A 22,297-nucleotide genomic window follows, 5' to 3' on the forward strand; every position below is an offset into this window, starting at 1 on the left:
GTCGCCCCTTGTCAGAAATATTTAGAGCAAAAATGATTTGACAACACATCATAAGACTTTATTGAAGGATCAAATATATTTAAAATATTTATGTTTTTTTAATATCATTTAAACCATTAGGTTTTACCCTGATTTCATCAAGATTAATAATTTAATCAAATGTTTCAAAAGGAAAAACAATTATTTTTATAGATGTATAGATATGTATGTATGTGTATGTGTATATGTGTATCATTTAAAGTCAGAATTATTTGCCACCCTTTGAAGTTTTTTCTTCTTAAAAATTTCCCAAATTATATTTAACAGAGCAAGAAAATTTTCACAGTATGTCTGATAGTATTTTTTCTTCTGGAGAAAGTCTATTGCCTAAAGCCTATTTGTTTTATTTCAGCTAGAATAAAAGCTGTGTTTAATTTTTTTTAACCATTTTAAGGTCAAAATTATTAACCCCTTTAAGCTAGATATTTTTTCGACAGTCTAACAAACCATCGTTATACTATAACTTGCCTAGTTAAACTAATTAACCTAGTTAAGCCTTTTAATGTCACTTTAAGCTGTATAGAAGTGTCTTGAGATATATATATATATATATATATATATATATATATATATATATATATATATATATACACACACACACACACACACACACACACATACATGCGCACACACACACATATATATATATATATATATATATATATATATATATATATTTATTTATACAAACATATATATGTATGTATATATACATTTTAGTCTCTCTCTCTCTCTCTCTCTCTCTCTCTCTCTCTCTCTCTCTCTCTATATATATATATATATATATAAAATGTATTTATATATACATACATACATACATACATACATACATATATTTATATATATATATATGTGTGTGTGTGTGTGTGTGTGTGTGTATATTATACATATACATTTTCACTCATATTTTGTATTTTATTTCCACAAAAATTATTTGAAACTTTCTATGCATGTCAAATTACTTTACAATTTAAATCTAAATGATCTAGAATGTAATAGAGGTCTAATCTTTGACGCAGGCAGTGTTTTTGTTGCTTCAACAAAATATAATAATTGTTTTATATATGTAGAGCCACATGAAATGTTCTTCTAAATGTTAGTTTTTTCTTTTATGCCTCCTATGTTTATGATCAGCTAATTCACTTGAGAGGCAATGAAAACGATCTGTCCTTTGCCAAAAAAATAAAATTATTGAACATGCATTGCACACAGGGGCCTGAAAAATGGCTAACTTTAGTAGAAAAACTCAGATGACATTGTTTTTGCATCTGAACTCTTCATATAATTATCATTGTTTAATCCATGTGTATTTTTATTTAATGGTCACCAGAAGGCAAACTTATATTCTCATTTAGCTTTTTTTCAGTGTTCATTTATTTATTTATTTATTTATTTTATTTCTGCCAGATAACACATTACATAAGCAAACGTGCATTTAGGATATTTGACATGGCAGGAAGAGCTGAAATTCCTGTCACAATATCTCATGTCCTCTAGATGGCACTATAATCCCATAATTAAAATATCTCAGCCTTAATCACAAAGCTTCTTGTATTTTAATGAAAATTTCTGCAGTTTTTTCACGTCATCAGACATTTGTCGTCATAGCCCTCGTCATATCATGCAGAATATATTGTAATATGTATAATATTATTCATAAGATGACTCATTCTCAAGCATGACTGTGTTTTACACTTATAAATTCATAATATGTTTTTACCTTTCCGCCAATATCATACATATTTCATTCTGGAGGAATATAAAATCATTTTAATGGAGTGTGATTTGTATAAAAGCCTTGTGGTGATATCAGTAGCAGCTCTCCGTCACTTTCTCTTATCTAGGTCCTTGTAAATTAGTGCTCATTGTTATTTTTAATACGCTCTAAATCTCACCGTCTCCTGCGTTTGATCAGCGTTGTTCAATAACCCTTCAGTTCACTCTGATTGATGTATAGCACGTCGAGTCACACTTTTATGTGCAAATAGGCTCACGTTCATCTCTGTTTGTGCACGGGGAATAAAAGGACGAGAGGTGTTAATTTTGGTAAACATTGTGGGTCTACATGGGATGGAAAGATAATTGAACAAAGGCTTGGTGATCATTTTAATTAGTGTGGCGGAGTTTTTGTTTTGTTTTATTTTCCGAGTGTCTGTTTGGATGCAAATGATTGATTTTTTTTGGCATGTCAGATGTTGAATTTTTTTTGAGCTGTTTAAAGGGATCCAAAAGTCCAAAAATGATTTGATCATTTACTCATTCTTGCTTTAGAGCTTTATCAGTTTCTTTCTTCTGTTGGAAAAAAAGAAGATATATTGAAAAATGATAAAACATGTCACCATTGACTTCCATAGTATTTCTTTTCCCTACACTGTAAAAAATGCTGGGTTCCACACAATCGATTTGTGTTGGGACAACATGAAGGAATTAGGTTTACCTATTAGTTTTTACAAATGTTAGTGGATCGAAGACAAAATTGTTAAGTTGTCCCCTCAAAAAAAAAAAAAAAAACGGAAGAATTGTGCTGTTTCAGCTCATTTCACAACAAAAGTAGTTGAACAAACAGCAAATGTCATTTTTGTTTATCGTACTGTGGAAGTCAATGGTTACAGGTTTTCGCCTTTCTTCAAATTATCTTCTGTGGTCTTTAACGGAATAAAGAAACCATATAAGGGCAAGTATATAGTAAATGGAAAGTTTTGGGTTTATTGACTGAAGCTTACACTAAGTGAATTTCTGTGCTTAGCTAACTTGAACCTACAAATTCTTATTACATGTATAGGGTAATTGTGGGTAATTAACAGGAGACTGATAGCTAAAAATAAAAGTACACTCACTTTTTATGTATTGTTAGGTATTGGGAAACAAATATACCCTGACCCTATTTTGGCAAAGAAAAAAAAATGCAGAAACTTGCAGACAATGTCCCCTACTTATAACAATAAATATTTCGATATACACTCACCGGCCACTTCATTAGGTACACCTAATTGTTACACCTGTCTAATCAGCCAGTCACATGGCAGCAATGCATTTAGGTATGTAGACATTGTCAAGATGATCTGCTGCAGTTCAAACTGAGCATCAGAATGGAGAAGAACGGACAGACTGACTGGTCTGACTATTTCAGAAACTGCTGATCTACTTGGATTTTCACACACAACCGTCTCTAGGGTTTACAGAGAATGGTCCAAAAAAGAGAAAATATCTAGTGAGCAGCAGTTCTGTACCTTGTTGATGCCAGAGGTCAGAGGAGAATGGCCAGACTGGTTACAGCTGATAGAAAGGCAACAGTTACTCAAATCCCCACTCATTACAACCGAGGTATGCAGAAGAGCATCTCTGAACACACAACACGTCCAACCTTGAGGCAGATGGGCTACAGCAGCAGAAGACCACACCGGGTACCACTCCTGTCAGCTAAGAACAGGAAACTGAAGCTACAATTTACAGAGGCTCATCAAAATTGGATACTAGAAGATTGGAAAAAATCGATGCCTGGTCTGATGAGTCTCGACATTCAGATTGTAGGGTCAGAATTTGGCATCAGCAACATGAAAGCATGGATCCATCCTGCCTTCAGTTCAGGCTGGTGGTGGTGGTGTAATGGTGTGGGGGGATATTTTCTTGGCACACTTTGGGCCCATTAGTACCAACTGAGCATCGTGTCAACGTCACAGCCTACCTGAGTATTGTTGCTGACCATGTCCATCCCTTCATGACCACAGTGTACCCATCCTCTGATGGCTACTTCCAGCAGGATAAAGCACCATATCATAAAACGCGAATCATCTCACACTGGATTATTGAACATGACACTGTACTCAAATGGCCTCCACAGTCACCAGAACTCAATCCAATAGAGCACCTTTAGGATGTGGTGAAATGGGAGATTCGCATCCTGGATGTGCAGCCGACAAATCTGCAGCAACTGTGTGATGCTATCATGTCAATATGGACCAAAATCTCTGAGGAATATTTCCAGTACCTCGTTGAATCTACGCCACCAAGAATTAAGGCAGATCTGAAGCCAGAAGTGGGTCCAGTTTTATATTTATTATATGAGAGACTTGCTTTGTTTAGATAGACCTAATTGCATTAGCATTGAAAACATTAAATAAAAGTTAAAAAGGTATTATTTTTTTTGTCAAGTTTTTAGTTAACAAAAAATGTCTGCAGATTGTGCCTGGCCGTAGTTATCGATATCAGGCATGAGAAGAACTTAATTATCGATTATCGTTATTGGTAAGAAACTTTTATATCATGGGGCCCCAATCTTAAGTCCACTTAAATACTAAAAACCTCAAAACTTATAGACTTGGACTCGACTGGATGAAAGTTGATTTGAGGGTGTGTAATAGTAAGTGATGAGCCTGTGGATTTGGTCTTTTGTTCTTGCCGTGCGTGTAGCAGTGGAGAGTGACTCATCCTTCTTCCCCCTGCGGATGCGGATGCTGATGCTGATGCTACTGCTGCCGTCCCTCTGTGACTTCACCCACGCTCCCTCACAGCGCTGCCTACATCAGCCTCACCGCGCACTCATGAGTCTTTGAGCAGATTAAAGGCTTTCAGGCCAAATCATTCCTCAGCTTCTATCTCAATGACTCCAAATTGCACTCTTTATGGGAAGATCCTTCAAATATCACCAAGTGTTTAACTCTGGGTGTTTTTAGTGGTATCAAACGTGAGTAAGTGGTGTATTGATGTGTATTGCTTTCTTTGACTTTGGCTGACAGCTGTAATCAAAGGGTTTTCACAAGAACACACCAATTTTTCACCAACTTACTTCCAGATGGGTTTTCCCAATCCGTTTTCCTAATATCCTGGTGTGGTGGGAGCACATTTAGCTTAGCTTAGCATAAATCATTAAATCGACCATTAGCGTCTCAGAAATGCAATAAGAGCTTTGACGCTTGACTCTTGTAGTTGCATTGTCTACTAAGAAACAGAAAATGAAAATTAGCTATTTTCTAGATTGATATGGCTAGGAACTCATTACGGCGTACTAATCAAGAAACTTTGCTGCACAATTGATGAAATAGGAACATTATTGAATGCATTTTTTGCATTTCTGTAGCAAGATGCTAATGGTCAGATTGAATGATTTATTTTATATAAGGCAGCATCTTTTATTTTTTGTCAGACCTCAGAAGAGTCAGCTTTTTAATAGGAAAATGATCTCAACAATTTTTTCGAACTAAGCGGGATGCTAATGGTCTAATCCGATTCAATGATCTATGCTAAGCTAAGTTTAAAGTGCTCCCGGTAGACCTGGATATTGGCTGAATTTTTCAATAATGGCAAAACACAACTGTGTTACTCTAGGGGAGTTGTAAAATATGTTTATTTCCCTCCAAAAAGTGGAGTCTTCCTTTAAACCTTGCCTCTGTATTCGCACTTGGAAGTCAGTGTGGCTCAGTAAATATCTCTGTTTGCAGCGTTGTTTTAACCTCTTTCTTCAGCTTCTATCTCAATGACTTCGTATTGCTTTCTGTGAATTTGGCTGACAGCTGTAATTAAAGAGTTTTAAAAAGAACACACCAATTTTTCACCAACTTTCCTAGAGGTAAACAGTTGAGTTTTCCCTTTTTTGAATCTATTTATCTGATATCCAGGAAATATTGACAGAAAATAAAAGTTGCTATTTTCTAGACCAATATTTCTTGGAACTCTACTCTCATTCTGGAGTTAAAATCAAGGAAATTGGCTGTGCAATTGATGAAATTTTCAAAATTACTGAAAAATGTATTGAATTATTGAGATGCTAATGGTCTGATCCGAATCACTGATTTATGCTATATGAAATAGCAACTTCATTTTAGTCAGAATTCACAAGAGTCAAGCTTTAACTTTAACTTTTTTTTTTTTTTTTTTTAATTAGGCAAAATGCTAATGGTCTAATCCGATTCAATAATTTCTGCTAAGCTAAGTTTAAAGTGTTCTCGCTAGACCCAGAGATTGGCTGTAGTTTTTTAATAATGGCAAAACTCAACTGTGTAAAATCCAAATTACTCTATATCCCAAAAAGTGCAGTGTTTCTTTAAACATTGCCTCTGCATTTGCTCTGGGAAGCCTGTGTGGCTCAGTAAGTTTATCTCCGTTTGAGTCACAGTGATGTTTTAACCTCTTTCCTCAGCTTCTTTCTCAGCGAAAATAGGAAGACCCTTCGAATATAACCAAGTAATCAACTCTGGGTGCTTTTAGTGGTATTAAACTTGAGTAAGTGGTGTAAGTAAGTTGAGTTTTCCCCTTTTTTGAATCCATTTATCTGATTTCCTGGAAATATCGACAGAAAATAAAAGTTGCTATTTTCTAGACCGATATTTCTTGGAACTCTACTCTCATTCTGGGGTAGAAATCAAGGAAATTGGCTGCACAATTAATGAAACGAAAATTGTTAAAATTATTGACAAAATATTGAAATTTTGACTGGCTAATGGTCTAAACCGATTTACTGATTTACGCTATATGAAATAGAAACTTCATTTCACAAGAGTCAAGCTTGACAAGACTTCACAAGAGTCAAGCTTTAACTCTTTTTTTATTTTTTATTTTTATTTTTATTGAGTTAGGCAAGATGCTAATGGTCTAATCCGATTCAATGATCTATTCTAAGCTAACTTTAAAGTGCTCTCACTAGATCCAGAGATTGGCTGTATTTTTTAATAATGGCAAAACTCAACTGTGTAAAACTCAAGTTACTCTATATCCCAAAAAAGTGGAGTTTTCTTTTAAACCTTGCCTCTGCATTCGCTCTGGGAAGCCAGTGTGACTCAGTAAGTTTATCTCAGTTTGGGTCGCACCATTGTTTTAACCACATTGCATCACGGCATGTGAATCAAGCGTAATGAGCCTCTCAGCATTTCTCTTCAAAGAAAAGAGGACGACTTTGTTTCTTCAAGCTGTTTTGAGTGAAATTGATGTTCTTGTGCTGATCCTCATTAAGGTTCATGAAGGGTGTTCCTCAGGGACGGGTGCTAAGACCACTTAATCTTTGCACTTGGCTTGGCTGTAAGCCAGACTTGAAAATTAATCAATGCTCAGACCCCGTGCTTAGGTGCGAGGCAAGCTTCCCAATGATAGCGTCCCAGAAGCACAGAGATTTCCCTGCCAAAACTCATTCTCATTTTTTTTGCTTTTCACACAGGAGGAGCTGAGGGAGCTGAGAGAGCAGCCCACCGATCCACAGGCAGAACAAGAAATCATTGACAGCATAGAGGAAGTCTACTACTCCAGCGACTCGTTTGACATGGTTCAATATGAACTTGAGGTGTGTGTATGAGAGAATACATATTGCTTGTTGTTGTTTGTTTAACCCTCCTGCACATCTCAAGTCTAACAGTGGGGTTTAGGTCAACTAGGGGTCAATTCTTGTAAAATAAATGGAGCTCTTTCCAAATTTGAGCTCAGTAAGTCTTGCCATTGTCAACCAGGGTGTCCGTGGGGTCCTAAAAAATTATTAAAAGTTGATAAGTCATTTATTCATTCATTCATTTTCGGCGTAGTCCCTTTATTAATCCGGGGTCGCCACAGCGGAATGAACCGCCAACTTATCCAGCACATGTTTTACGCATAGGATGCCCTTCCAGCTGCAACCCCTCTACGAAACATCCATTCACACTCATACACTACGGACAATTTAGCTTATTCAATTTACCTGTACCGCATGTCTTTGGACTGTGGGGGAAACTGGAGCACCCAGAGGAAACCCACGCAAACGCAGGGAGAACATGCAAACCCAGACAGTAACGGCAACTGACCCAGCCGAGGCTCGAACCAGCAACCTTCTTGCTGTGAGGCGACAGCACTACCTACTGCACCACTGCGTTGCACAGTTGATAAATCAATGTAGAGAAATTTAAGGCCTCTAAAATTATTAAAAAATCTTAAATCTATTTTGTAAGGTATTAAATTTTATGTCATTTTAGATTATACAATATATGGTTGCATGCTAAAGTTTGCCTGAATTAAATCTGCGAATATCAGGATGCTCTGTAGTTTATGAAATCAATGAAATCCTACTAGATTTGACATCATGCTGCTTTGTTTACTGCAGTAACCAAGGCAACGCCATTATTTCTGCAGTTCTATAGTCGCCAACCTGCTGAATTGGCTGGATTTAATAGATTTTTATTCAGTATATGGATAATGTTTTAGTTTTGGATTAGTTTCTTACATTAATATTTAGTAAATATACTCTAAGTTAAAGTCTCGCTAGTGTATCTGTTTGAAAAAGTGGTTTAAGGTCTTAATGTATGGAAAAAGTTTTTTTAAAGGTCTTAAAATGTATTGAATTTCTCTCTTTGATTCCTGTATATAATATAGTATAAAAATGCAAAAGACTAAATACTTTGCACTTTATCGAATTTGTTATTAGTAATCTTAAAACTGAAGGTATCCTAAAATATCTATATTTTCCTAACAATGGGTGGTCTATTAAATTTTTTAAACTATATGTATATATGTGTATTTAGTGTGTGTGTGTGTGTGCGCGCGCGCGCGTGTGTGTGTGTGTGTGTGTGTGTATATATATATATATATATATATATATATATATATATATATATATATATATATATATATATATATATATATATATATATATATATATATATATATATATATTTAGTGTGTATTGGTGAATCTAATCACTGACTCCTGCTGTCTTTGTGAAGGGCTGATGGATTATTCACATACTGCGAATGGGAAATCTCATTAGATTTGGTAGTGCATTACAAAACACTGCATGGCATGAGAACTACTGCTAGGGGGAAAATAGCTAGTGCTATTTAAGTCCAGACATCCTTTCTCTGTTTGAGGATAAGGCATTAGGTGTTATTTGTTTATGCCTTTAAAGTTGCTGTATCAGCATTTTAAGCAAATGAAAAGTTTGTTCGAGCTGTTCAGCTGGAGATTGAGTGAAATCCACAACCAAATGTTCCAGTTCAAGAACTACCATCGAGATAAAAGAAAGCCACAAATCTCAGATCTCTTTCTCTGTTTGTGTTTGCTCAAAAAACAGAAACTCCCTCCGGATCTGAACCTTCTGGAGCTGGAGGAGTACAGAGATAAGCTGAAGCGACAGCAAGCAGCCGTAAGTATCACATTCAGAGAAGTCTTTAAAAGACTCAACACTTCACCCTCTTCAACACTCCAGAAAAATGACATTTGCAGTTTGTTCAAGTTGCTTGTTTAGCTAAATTGACCTGAATTTTATATTTAATTAATTAAAGCTCTATAAATAAAAATTGTCACTTCACAGTGTTATATAAATGGCTTTCTGTTATGATCATGATGATAGAAATAATAATAAATATAGCTGCAAGCAGCAAATAAGGAGCCAAGCAGTTGAGAGCCTGAAGGACTAAAGCAGTCCAGAGACAGAATGAGCACATTTGAGCACTTTTGTTGGTGCCGTAAACATTTTGCCTATTGAAACGAATTTCATGACACTTGGTCAACATGGTCTGATGATGATCCGAGTCAAATTTGGTGATATTTTGGCGAATGGTCTAGGAGGAGTTTGCAAATGAAGCTTTTAAACAAAATCAATATGGCGGATTTTAAAATTTTTACCACAATAAACATATGCAGTCTAAAGTTATTAGCACATTTTTTATTCATTATTGACGGTTAGTGAATGTTTTATAACTCGTGACCACTAGGTGGCGCTATTAACAAATTTATGTGTTGTGGGCATTGTGATTTGCCAATTACACAGCTGAAGTTCACTGTCAATATGTTTAAGCATTGGAGAGTTACAGCCTCAGATTCACTCTAACATCGTGCTAGCCCATTTGTCGATGCTGTAAATGACAACCGATATGATTTCCATAATGTTTGGACAGCAGGGTCTGAAGATGATCAGAGTCAAATTTGGTGAAAATTGAGTCAACGGTCGAGGAGGAGTTCGTTAAAGAAGCTTTTTGAACAAATTCAATATGGCAGACAGGAAGTTTGCCCAAATATGGCATGTTTGGTATCAATGTTCTCGGCATGACACAATAAATAATTTCATTCGAATTTTACCACAATAAACCTATGCAATCAACATTTATTAGCCATTTTGTAAGATTCATTATTAATGGTTAGTTAAGGGTTTTTAACGCGTGACTACTAGGTTCCCCCTTTTACAAAATTTCTGTGTTTTGGTTATTTTGACATGCCAGTGACGCACCAAAATTTCAGCGTCAATATGATTAAAAGTTTCAGAATCACAGCCTCAGACAATCTTTAACATCGTGTCAGCACATTTGTCTGTTACAAACAAAAAAAGCTTTCAATCAAAAACAAAATGGCAGACAGGAAGGTCAGTTCATTTTGGTATAATCGGTATTAATGATCTCGGCATGATCCAGGGAATATAACAAGACACATGTCATGTCAATAAAGAATGTTTAGCAAAGGTTATGAGCATTTTTTTATTATAGCATTTGGCCACAAGGTGGTGCTGCTCTAGAAATTAAGTACCTTCAGGGCATGGTGTCGAAGATGCAAACCATGTTTTGTAATGATACGTGAATACGAAATATAGCATTTTTTGACAAAAATCTAAATTGGTGACGCCCAAAATGGCTGTCTTGGGAAAATCAGACATCATTCGACTCAACATGCTTTGTCAGATGTGAAGAGACCAGTTCTGGATGAAGAATTGAGAAGATAAATTGGTTGCTGGTAGCCCTCAATAAATCGAAACATTTAAATACATCATAAATGCATGTTCTAGTTTCATTCATGCCACTTTTTTAAATGTTTGGCTAAAAAACTAAACTTTTTTCTCAGACTAAAAAGCTGTCAAGCTAAATAATTAAAATGAATCATTGACTTTTGCTGTCTTCAACAGTTTCAAAAACACAGATTTTTTTTTTACAATTTAAACCGGCATCTTTGGAGATCATTTCTGCTGCAGATTCTGTTATCCTAAAAAACAAAACAAGTCATACAAATACCTTAGGAACGGTATTACAGAAAGTTTTGCTGGTTTTAAAACCTTGACATTTTTTCAAACTGCGGTATACCTTGAAAGCGGTTATCGTCCCATGCCTACACGCCAAAACAAATTCTTCGAAAAAATAATAGTGTTAAGAACAGAACAAGAAATGAAGAAAATATTTCACTAACAGAATAATTGCGTTTACTATAAATAGCATTTTTAGTTTTATTTATAGTAAAATGTTCTTCAAGGGTACCTAAAGATGATATTTTACATGTTTGATGCTAAGTACCTCAATATGTTTAAGCATGAACTATTAAAAACAAAACTACACTGTAAAAAAAAGGTAATTTTATGGTTTATTTCCGGCAGCTCAGGTGCTGTAAATTAACCGTAAAATATTGGTCGTTAAATTACAGAAATTAACTGTGAAATAACAGGTTGAATTACAGAAATTTACCAGAACTTTAAATTTAAGCAAATTCCTGTAATTTAATGTCAGTTATTTTACAGTTAATTTCTGTAATTTAATGGCCATTATTTTATGTTTTTTTTCTGGCATCCCAGCTGCCGGAAATAAATCGTAAAATTACGATTTTTTTACAGTGTAATATTCCGGAGATCTGGAATAAAACCATGCCTTTTATGAGGTTTCTGAAGACGTCACTCTTTTTCATGTCTAAACCATTAAGTGAGTTATACAAGCAAGTCTCATATTTTGACCCATTTGTCATCCTGCTGCAAACGTCACAGTTTCTCGGGCCTGTTTACCACATCCAGGCATGCTGTGTCAAGCTTGTAAACACATCTGTACAGTATGTCTTCATCTAGGGTGATCCACAGTTCACTGCCGGCTGTTAAAGAGAAGAGGAATGTCACCCTTTTTCTTTGTTGTTCCTTGCTTAAAATGCTTGCTTGTTAATCACAGCTGTCCTATCGGCTCAGTTCAGGGTGAAAGACGCAGCCCTTGGAACCCTTGGGGACCACGATGACTGCCTATTGGGGCCGGTCATGAGTAAACTGTTCCCTGGCAGTGCAGTGGCCCCGGGGCCCCTGATCGCGGGTCATGACAGGCATCTGCAGGCATCAGAAGAGCAGCTCTGTGTGAAGCCAACGTCCCGCTGAAAAGCATTAGATATCGCTTTTGCGTGCTCAAGTGGCCTGTTATTTTAATCATGAGTTATACAGGCACTTTATAAAGAATTAAAACAGTACAGCTCTCTTTTTATTGTTTTTTTTTTTATATCTAAAGTAACTTTCTCATATTATAGATTCACTGGACTTAAAGAAAAGCGTTAGATCTCACTCTTGCATGCTCAAGTGGCCTGCTATTTAAATCATGATTTATACAGGCGCTTCTCAAAGAATTAGAATAGATTAGTTCTGTATTAATTGCTATACAATTGAAAAATGAACTTTTCTTATATTATTGATTAACTGGACCTAAAGAAAAGCATTAGATCTCATTTTTGGGAGCTCTAGTGGCCTGCTATTTTAATCATGAGTTATACAGGCACTTCTCAAAGAGTTAGAATAGTATAGCTCTCTATTTACAGCTATTTAATTTCTAAAGTAATTTTCTTAAATTATTGATTAACTGGACTTAAAGAAAAGCATTAGATCTCACTCTTGCATGCTCAAGTGACCTGCTATTTAAATCATGATTAGTACAAGCCCTTCTCAAAGAATTAGAATAGATTAGTTCTGTATTTATTGCTATACAATTTAAAAATGAACTTTCTTATATTATAGATTCACTGGACTTAAAGAAGAGTATTAGATCTTGCTTTTGCACACTCATCTTAAAAAAGTGGGTTTTGAGTTTTGATGTGAATAGTGTGAGGGAGTCAATGTTTCTGATGACAGGTGGTAATGAGTTCCAGAGCCGCGGAGCAGAGCGGCTAAATGCTCTGTTGCCCATAGTTGAAAGACGAGAAGAGGGAACAGACAAGTGGAGGGAGGAAGAAGATCGCAGGGTGCGAGAAGGAACAGAAATGTGGATGAGGGCAGACAAATATGGAGGGGCGAGATTGTGGATGGCTTTGAATGTTAAAATCAAGATTTTAAAGTCAATTCGAAAAAGAACAGGTAACCAGTGAAGCTGCTGCAGGACAGGGGTGATGTGATGAGAAGAAGGGGTTCTGGTGATGATACGGGCAGCTGAGTTCTGGACCAACTGAAGCTTTCAGAGAGATTTATGAGTGAGACCAAAGAGAAGAGAGTTGCAGTAATCTAAACGAGATGTGACAAGGCTATGAACGAGAACAGCAGTGGCATGAGGGGTAAGAGAAGGGCGGAGTCGGTTAATGTTGCGTAGGTGGAAGTAAGCTGCCTCGCATGGTTCAGGATTGGTAGAGCTACGCATCGATGAATTGGCTCTTCAGTGTTTGAACTCTCAGTAATGATTAAATCACACTGAACTGAGCTAAACTGAACTGAACTGAACTTAAACACTAAAACCTGAACCACACTGTTCCAGTTACTGAACCACACTGTTCCAGTTACTATGACCATTTATGTGAAGCTGCTTTGACACAATCTACATTGTAAAAGCGCTATACAAATAAAGCTGAATTGAATTGAATTAAGCTGACCGGGTGATGTTATTGATGGGAGAATCAAAAGATAGGGTGCTGTCAAGGATAACACCCAGACTCTTAACTTGTTTAGAGGGATAGATGGAACAATCTTCAATTGAAAGAGAAAAGCTGTCAGTTTTGAAAATGAAATTCTCATATTGTAGATTCACTGGACATAAAGAAGAACATTAAATCTCACTTTTGCATGCTCAAGTGGTGTGCTAGAACCCTCTACTGCACACATTATGATAGATAATAAAAAAATATTTGACTGTTTTTCTTTTCTTAGAATGGCTTAACTAAAAATTCTTGTCTTTTTTTTAAGGTACTTTATAAAATGTTGCCACATTGCAACAACATCCAACAGTGGATCTAATTTAGAAATTTAAAACTTATAATTAATAATTGTGTTGTTTGTTTTGATTTTATTGGTGTTGCAGTATTATAAGCTTTAACACAGAACTTATAAATGGCATCTTAAACATACTTTCCAACAACTCATGTTTCGACAGCTTTAGTTTATTTATTTATTTTTTTGCTGAATATTATTGAAAACAATCATAATATTGTATTATTATGTATACAACATACAGTAGATATAAACCACTATTAGAGTGTTGCCATTTGGCAGCACATACATTTAATCAATTTACAAAAAAATTATTTGATAAAAAAAAAAAACTGAGTTGTGAATGTCTTCATAACTTACTGGAGGTAATGTTTTTTTGTGGATCTGACATAATTTGATCCTTTGTTTTTATTGACGTTTACAATTGCATTGCATTACAAAAAATTGCAATAGCAACTACTCACAATAAACACCAGACTGTCAGAAATCGTGCTACAGAAAAACACTGCATGTCATGTGACTTAACCAAAGCACATCACTGGCTACACTAAGGTCTTAACTTTCCAACAAAAACAATTTTGAACGTTGGTTTTAGGGCTGCACAATTAATCGAAAAAAGATCTCGATTCGACCCTACACACGATCTTAATTCAGCTTTTCTACAATTCAGCCAATTATATTTTCAAAGTCAGGAGAGTAAAGAGTAAAGGCAGCCAGCCGCACAAGTCTTCACAACAACATGGACACCTTCAAATAGCATTAAAAGTGTCACATACTGTATTTATAAGGTATAATTCACCCAGAAATGTCATTTCTGTCTTCATGTAATGATGTAATCGTGGCCACATAATCGCACGTGAGCTGACCGGCAGCTGTTTGTTTACTTCCGAGAACGTGCTCGTGCACGCATGACGCCTACTTTAGTGAACACAACCTGCATAGGCTGTGAATACCAGGTAATAAAGTGGTCAATAACGTTTGGTTTGTTGCACGGAGCGATCATTTGAGGGCCGTGCGGGAGGTTTGATTTGCATGAATGTGTTTTTTTTTCACAGGGACAGCAGCCATGAGCCGCGCTTGAAAGTGAAAGTGAAACCTGTGCGCTCATCATTTAAATGATCATATGACATTTTAGAGTTATGATTACAACAAGCATAACGAACACAAAGTGTTGTGCCTGAAAATAAATGTTTACTTTGTCAATATAACAACCCAAGCCTATATACAGTATAATGTTGAATATAATGCAAGAAGGAATCTGATAATGACAAAATTCTAATTTTACCAGTTAAAACAAATGGTTTAATAATGTTGTCAATGACAGATGACAAGCACATGTCTTAAACATAATAAATCAACTGTAGAATTATGAATAGTTGTATTCTAATGTCATAGTTTTACTGTGAATTAACAAACAGGACATATTGAAAGTCTCTAGTCACCATAATGACTATACAAAGTTTAGCATTTTAAGCAACAGTAGACCTACACATAGGCCTAATATTATTATTGTTGTTGTTTCACCATATGTTTGAGAATTATTTTACATTTACAGAATCGTGAGAAAATCGTGATCTTGATTCTAAGCAAAAAAAAAAAAAAAAAAATCGTGATTTTACATTTTTTGCCTGAATCATGCAGCCTTAGTTGTTCTTAAAGAAACAGTGGCAGGGAAACGAACATACATATCATGTCGCCATATGGCAACACCATGCAGTAGAGGGTTAATCATGAGTTATAAAGGCACTTTTCAAAGAGTTAGAATAGTATTGACCTTATATTTCGCATATGAGCAGGCGCAGCCATTTTAATCTGTTTGGCTTGAGACTTCCGGTCTCATTCCCAGCCATGTTTCCATTTTGGATGGTGTATTCTGGTAAATTTTCAAACCCTTTGGTTTTTAGTGTGGTCCTGGAAAATCTCTTTTTCAGGGCTACAGTATCTAGCCCTTCCCTTTAGCCCTACGCCTTATTAAGGAGAATAAGGACACACCGAACCCTTAACGTGAATGTGCAAAACCATAGGGAAAAGGGCCAAGAGGATATGAATAGAATTGGGATTTGGCGTTGGAGTCATTGCAGTGGCTCCCTTTTAGGTCTCAAATTTTTTGAGGTACGTTGGTGTCGATTGTGATAATGATGTGTTTATCTTTCTGGAATGGGTGTATGCATATTGGCTAAATGAGTGGCAGAGGCAGATGTAGCTTTCTGTGGATCCGCTGGGTCAGTGGGAGAGAAATCCTCCTGCTCTGTTGGAGGTTACAGCCTTATTCTTCTGCTAACATGCAGCTCTGACACTTCTTTGGCAGGAGCTCATCACTGAGCTAATTGCATGTCTGTGGTGAAAGTCTGCTTCAGAATAAGCCTGTTCCTTTATCTTTTTGTGTGTGTGTGGAGGTGCAGGAAGAAGATTTCAGTGCTGATAACATTCTCAGTTGGATGATTTTGGGCTTTTTCTTTGAGGAATTGTTGCAAGTCGAGGAACAGCAATCTAACGATTATTGTTTATATATAGAATAAGATTTTTTTTTTATTTACAATAATGTTCCAAAGTAAGGTGAGAGAAAAAGAAAGATAAAAAAAATCAATAAATGTATTCACCAAGGATGAACTGCAAAGATATCTGTTAATTAACAGTTTCCATATTTACAGTTGTTTTCCTTTTATTTACGGATATGAATTGCATTAAGGGACCTTGATCTATGCTCTGTCGACTTTTGATGTTGAAAATTCAACACTGCAGTCTAACAAAGTGAATTTTATTGACATTTTAGTAGTTTGAAACTATATATTTTTAAAGTAATAAATAATAATATAAAGACAATATACAGTCAAGCCTGAAATTATTCAAATTCTATCTTAAAGTTTAAGTTCAAATGTAAATAAAAGCTGAGAAATATTTGTTTTCCTTATGATGCCTATTGCACATCGTCTTATTATCTTTCGGAAGAAGCCTGTTTCATTTCGGGTCAAAAACAAACTTACTGGTTAAGTAATTTCAGGCTTGACTGTATATATTGTTTTTTATGCAATATATTGTTTCAAACTGCTAAAATGTGTGTATATATGTATTAAGTCTGTAGCATAACAAAAAAAGCACTAGCAGTTTATTATCAGTGTTTTATATCATAATTTACAACACCAACCCAGACAGTATATGACTTCATACTATTTAAAAATGTCAATAAAAGACACTTTTCAACATTAAAAGTTTTTAGAAGAAAGATCAAGATCCCATAATGCAATTCGAAATAAATAAACAAGAAAAAAAAAAACATGAATTACAAAATACAAAAGGCTGTATAAATATGTAAGGATGTTTACTTGACATGTTTTGATGTTTACGTTTTTATTTCATATACATTGTGTTATTTTTTTCATATTTAGTATCATGAATGAATGTGCTCAAAGTTTTAACCTCTTGATGTGTGAAATCGAAGTACCACTTTTTTTTTTATGCGTTTGCTGTTTAACGGGTCAGTTTGACCTGCTAATTTGATGGTTAAAGGCAGCTGCACAGAACCGAAAAATTGCTCAACTAGCCTACATGCATTTATGCACTTGCAAATGTTTTTATCCAAAGTCATTTCATGTGCATCACTAGCGTATTGATGTTAATTTGGCTGGAAATGGAACAATGGTTTTAATGTCACTGGCCCCAGGATACATCAAGTTGAACTTCAGAAAAGTACACTGAATAATGGCTTTTTAGTTAATGAGTAACACATCTTCAGTTTAATATGGTAGTTCGAAAATGTGACTTTTTTTTTTTAAACAATTTCATTTTTTTATCTGATTATTGTGTGAATTTTTTTTTCATTATTTTTATTTATAAAAATATTTGTTTATTTTATTTTTATTACATTTTTACTTTGAATCCCACATTATAAAAATGCTACCTAAATTTTAAACAATACAAGTTAAAAGAAGGCGGCACGATGGCTCAGTGGTTATTACTGTGGCCTCACATCAAGAAGGGCCAGTTGGCGTTTCTGTGCGAGGTTTGCATGTTCTCCCTGTGTTTGGATTTGGTGATTTTAGGGGCTTTCATATCTGTTGTTCAGTTCATTTGGTCCAGACTAAAGGCCACAAATGATACATTGTAGCGTTTTTCTGCAGTTTTGGGTTGTTTTCACACCACATTGATTGCTTTGGTCTGAACCCGTTAAAAAGAACCAAAATGCAGTCATGAAACAAAATCACTCATTGGCCAAATGTTATTGAATGTATTTCCTGAACTGCTTTTTATTGGTCAGAATTAGCATGCGGGAAAACACCAATGGAACTCTCGCAAGTAAACTAACCCGCAGACACAAAATGCAGCTTTTTACTATGGAGGGACGACTGCGCTGGCTGATTGTATACCTGGTCATAGTATTCTATATAGTTTGTATACATCACTTTGAAAAACTATACATTTAGCAATGTTTTAATGCATTGTAAACGGCAAAGGCGCATCGCAAGTCATTTCAGGAGGAGGCGTGAATTAATTTTGCTAAACTGCGACATGGTCATCTTCTGGAAATATTACCTATGATCCATCAGGTAATGTTTTCCCTCTCTCCCTGTTGGTTGGTAAAGCGATGTCAACAAATATTTTTCCTTCACATCCTATAATGCACAGCGCATCACTCTACGGCAGCTGGATTAGTCCAAAAAAGTGCAGTACTTTTTGCGGTTGAGTCTATTCAGATCATGTTCTTACCACAAACGTACCGCTCCAGCGTTTATTTGAAAGCGTACCAAGACCACCTCTTCGATGAGGTCTCGGTACGCATTTTGGTGTGCACTCCTGTGCGATTGCTACATTCACAGCTGCCCAAATGAACCGCACCAAGAGGGAAAACGAACTCAAGTGCAATTTCTATTTATTTTTTTTCGTACTTCGGGGGTGCTTTTACACTAGCACTTTTGTTCTGCACCCAGGTTCTTTAGACGTCATAGTTCGGTATGTTTAGCTAGAGTGAACGCTGTCTTCTGAACTCGGGTGTGCACCTGTGAACTGGACCAGCGTCGGCCTGAAAGAGGTGGTGTGGGGGTACGGTTCACCTGAACTCTGGTCCGGTTCTCTTCTGAAATGAATGCAACCATACCAAATATTGGAAGTGAACCGCTGGCTGTGCAACAAACTATCGTTTTCATAACGTTTATTCGTGTGCGTGTGTCTGCAAATCATGTACTGTACCATGGTGACGAGCAGGACTGACCCAGGGCAAACACAGTGGTAATAATGTCTGATTGTCTCCTCCAAAAACAGCTTCTGCAGACATCACATTATGTTCTGAACATTTAAAATATTTTAGCGGCAGATGAATGTAAGTTGCTTTCTCTATGTCCAAAACCAAAAGTTTCAGTAAAAGCAGAAGGTTAGCAATGTGGGTACGCCTTTTCCATTTTGGCGATTTGCTTTAGTGGCCATCACCTAACAACAGCAGCTCAATGACGCAAGCGTACCGGGGTTCACAAGGAAAAAAGACGGTGTGAACACCATAGATATTAACATTAGATTTTGCTTCTGCTATTGGTGTTTCTTGGAAGGAATGCACCTATAGAGCCGCCATTTTAGTACAGGGTAGCCCTTCTTTGAAATGAATGTGGGACCAAGGTGCAGTGGAGGACTGCAGGAGGACGTTATTATCATCAATAATGTTACTTGTTGAGCACAAATGTTTGTGACATATAAAAATAAAAAAAATGTAATCTTACCTATGAAATGTTCTGCCTTTGTGCTTTGTTTTCTTTGTTTGCTTCTTACTACACCCGTACACAGCGCAAAAGTCCAGCAACTTCAAATTGGCTTTAGTCTTGACTGGTGCAGTTGAATGACATTTGTCCTGAGATCACCGTACAAATGTGGCCGCTCTATTGATGCATGCTCAGGGTTTGTATGTATGTGATATCTAGTGTATATATCTATGTGTGAACACAAAGCAAGTGGCAAAGGGGGGACAATTGAACTTGGGTTTGGTCCAGGTAGTTGAACCAAGTGTGAAAGCACCCTGAGGGTAAATAAACAACATATAAAAACATCATGTGATCAAAAACGATCATGTAACACGTGTGAGGAGGAGGGTTGGGTATCGTTTTTTTTTTTTCGATACCGGTGCTAAATCGATACTTTTAAAACGATACTGGTGCCAAAACGGTGCCTAAACCGATACTTTTGAGCCACAAAATTATGGTGGATGACTCTAGAAAAATCTTTAATTTGACAAAATCTTTTTAAAAAGCAACAAGAACAAACGCCTGACATCGCCTGTCCGTATTCCTCAAAGTTGTTTAGAAATAAAAATTTAGAGATGGTGTGACAACACATACTAATGAGTTCCTTTGATGCACCCCTTAATGCTTCTTATGTTCAGGTCGCAGCACCAGTGGCACCGAAATTCATACGCTGATTTAATACCGGTACATACTGGTTACCATGGTACCGGTGCTATAATGGCACCGGGTTTTGGTACCCAACCCTAGTGAGGAGTGGATTAATGAAACTGAAAATGCAGGAATACATTACACATTGAAATGTTAATGATGAAAGACATCAACTGGAATCAAATGTGAAATGTATTGTAGCTGTTTTAAATCATAATAATATTTCAAAAGATACAAAGAATACTAATATTTTCCTTTATCTTGTTATCAAACTAATGCAGGCTTTGTGAAGATAAGAGCCTCTTTCAAAAGTTTTTTTTTTTTAACAAAACCCCAAACATTTAAGCAGTATTTTGTCTTTTAGGGGGGAAAAAAAAATCAATGAGCAATTTTTAAAAAGAGATTAGTTTCTAAACATTCCACACTTTACGTCTATTTCAACACAATAGATTACTAAAAAAAATTCAAGTCATTAATCCTTAAAGCAATTCTTTTAAAATCATGCTTTGATTGTGTCTGTCTGTGATTATCAATCGATTTGTATTTAATATAAATAAAGCCATATTGACCCAACAGATATCTTGTTTACCGCAGACCTGTGCAGTTTACTCTTCAGTCTCTTTCCAGCCCTAATCAAAAGTATTGCTGTTTTAGCAAATTAGATGACTGGAGGATGTCTTTACTTGTATTCATTAGCCAAAATGAACTATATTAATGTTGAATTTTTATTAATTAATTAATATTCCTTTGTGTCCTCATAAGAAAGATCGGCGTAATTGGAAAATGCGATGGAGCTGTGAGAGAGAGAGCTTGAGTTTGAATGCTGCTGTAATTTGGATTTGTAGAAGCAGTGGTAGAGAAAATGACAGGCGGTTTACGGCTCTTGTGCTCTTGTCTGGTTAATAGATTTCTAATTGGAGTCATTAGCCATGCAGGAATCGCTCACAGGGGCGCTCTCGTGCAACGCTGACAGACAGGTTCACTGCTTGTCGTCACACTTGGCCTGTTGAAGCCAAAGGAGTGTGTTGTCCACCTGTTTTGAGAGGATCTATTTAGTGTTTTTTTTCTCTTTGGGGTGGGGGGGTATTACACACCGGATGAATCCTCACAGCTGGTTTTCTCATTCTGGCATTGATTCTTTCTGTGGGGTCTTACTGATATGAATGACCAATAGGTGGAGCAGTGAACCTTTGTGAAAAGTCCAGATCTTCTTTTTGCTCATATTTGCACATTGTGAAAATGCCTTTACTCATTGCGTAAGTAGCTACGGCTGGTGTTAATAACAGTGCAGCTTTACATTGGTAACACTTGTGATTATAATGTTCGGTTGTGGCAAAAACGACATTGTGTAAAATTGCCATCATTTACTCGTCTATTTTAATTAAAACCTTTATCAGTGGTATTTTGATCTCAGTTAGATACTATTCATGTGTGTGTGTGTGTGTGTGTGTGTGTGTGTGTGTGTGTGTGTGTGTGTGTGTGTGTGTGTGTGTGTGTGTATCATATATGCACAATGTTCATATGTCTATATTATTTTTTTCTATACTTTTAGTTATACACTCACTGGCTACTTTATTAGGTACACCTTACTAATACCGGGTTGGACCCCTTTTTGCCTTCAGAACTGCTTTAATCCTTCGTGGCATAGATTCAACGAGGTACTGGAAGTATTCTTCAGAGATTTTGGTCCCTATTGACATGATAGCATTGCGCAGTTGCTGCAGATTTGTCAGTTGCACATCCAGGATACAAACCTCTTATTCCACCACATCCCTTAGGTGCTCTATTGGATTGACATCTGGTGACTGTGGTGTCTTTTTCGGATCATTCTCTGTAAACCCTAGAGATGGTTGTGTTTAAAAAACTAGTTAAAAAAAAGTAGATTTGCAGTTTCTGAAATACTCAGACCAGCCCGTCTGGCACCAACAACCATGCCACGTTCAAAGTCACTTAAATCATCTTTCTTCCCTATTCTGATGCTCGATTTGAACTGCAGCAGATCGTCTTGACTATGCAGATCGTCTAA

The 22,297-nt window shown here is 36.1% G+C and overlaps 1 protein-coding gene across 24 annotated transcripts in view; it reads left to right on the forward strand.

Annotated features, from left to right (window-relative positions):
* The window catches only part of vps50 (VPS50 EARP/GARPII complex subunit), a 305,358-nt gene that overhangs the window by 8,404 nt on the left and 274,657 nt on the right, over window positions 1-22,297 (forward strand). For all 24 annotated transcript variants that reach the window (XR_015515668.2, XR_015515667.2, XR_015515669.2 and 21 more), the window contains 2 exon segments: window positions 7,187-7,309; window positions 9,062-9,133. Coding sequence is in view for 4 of the 24 variants with exons in the window: in NM_001365104.2 (NP_001352033.1) it covers window positions 7,187-7,309; window positions 9,062-9,133 (195 nt within the window). In the remaining 20 variants the exon portion in view is untranslated.

This window comes from Danio rerio, chromosome 19, assembly GCF_052040795.2.
Source record: "Danio rerio strain M-AB ecotype USA chromosome 19, GRCz13ab, whole genome shotgun sequence".
Taxonomy (NCBI): domain Eukaryota; kingdom Metazoa; phylum Chordata; class Actinopteri; order Cypriniformes; family Danionidae; genus Danio; species Danio rerio.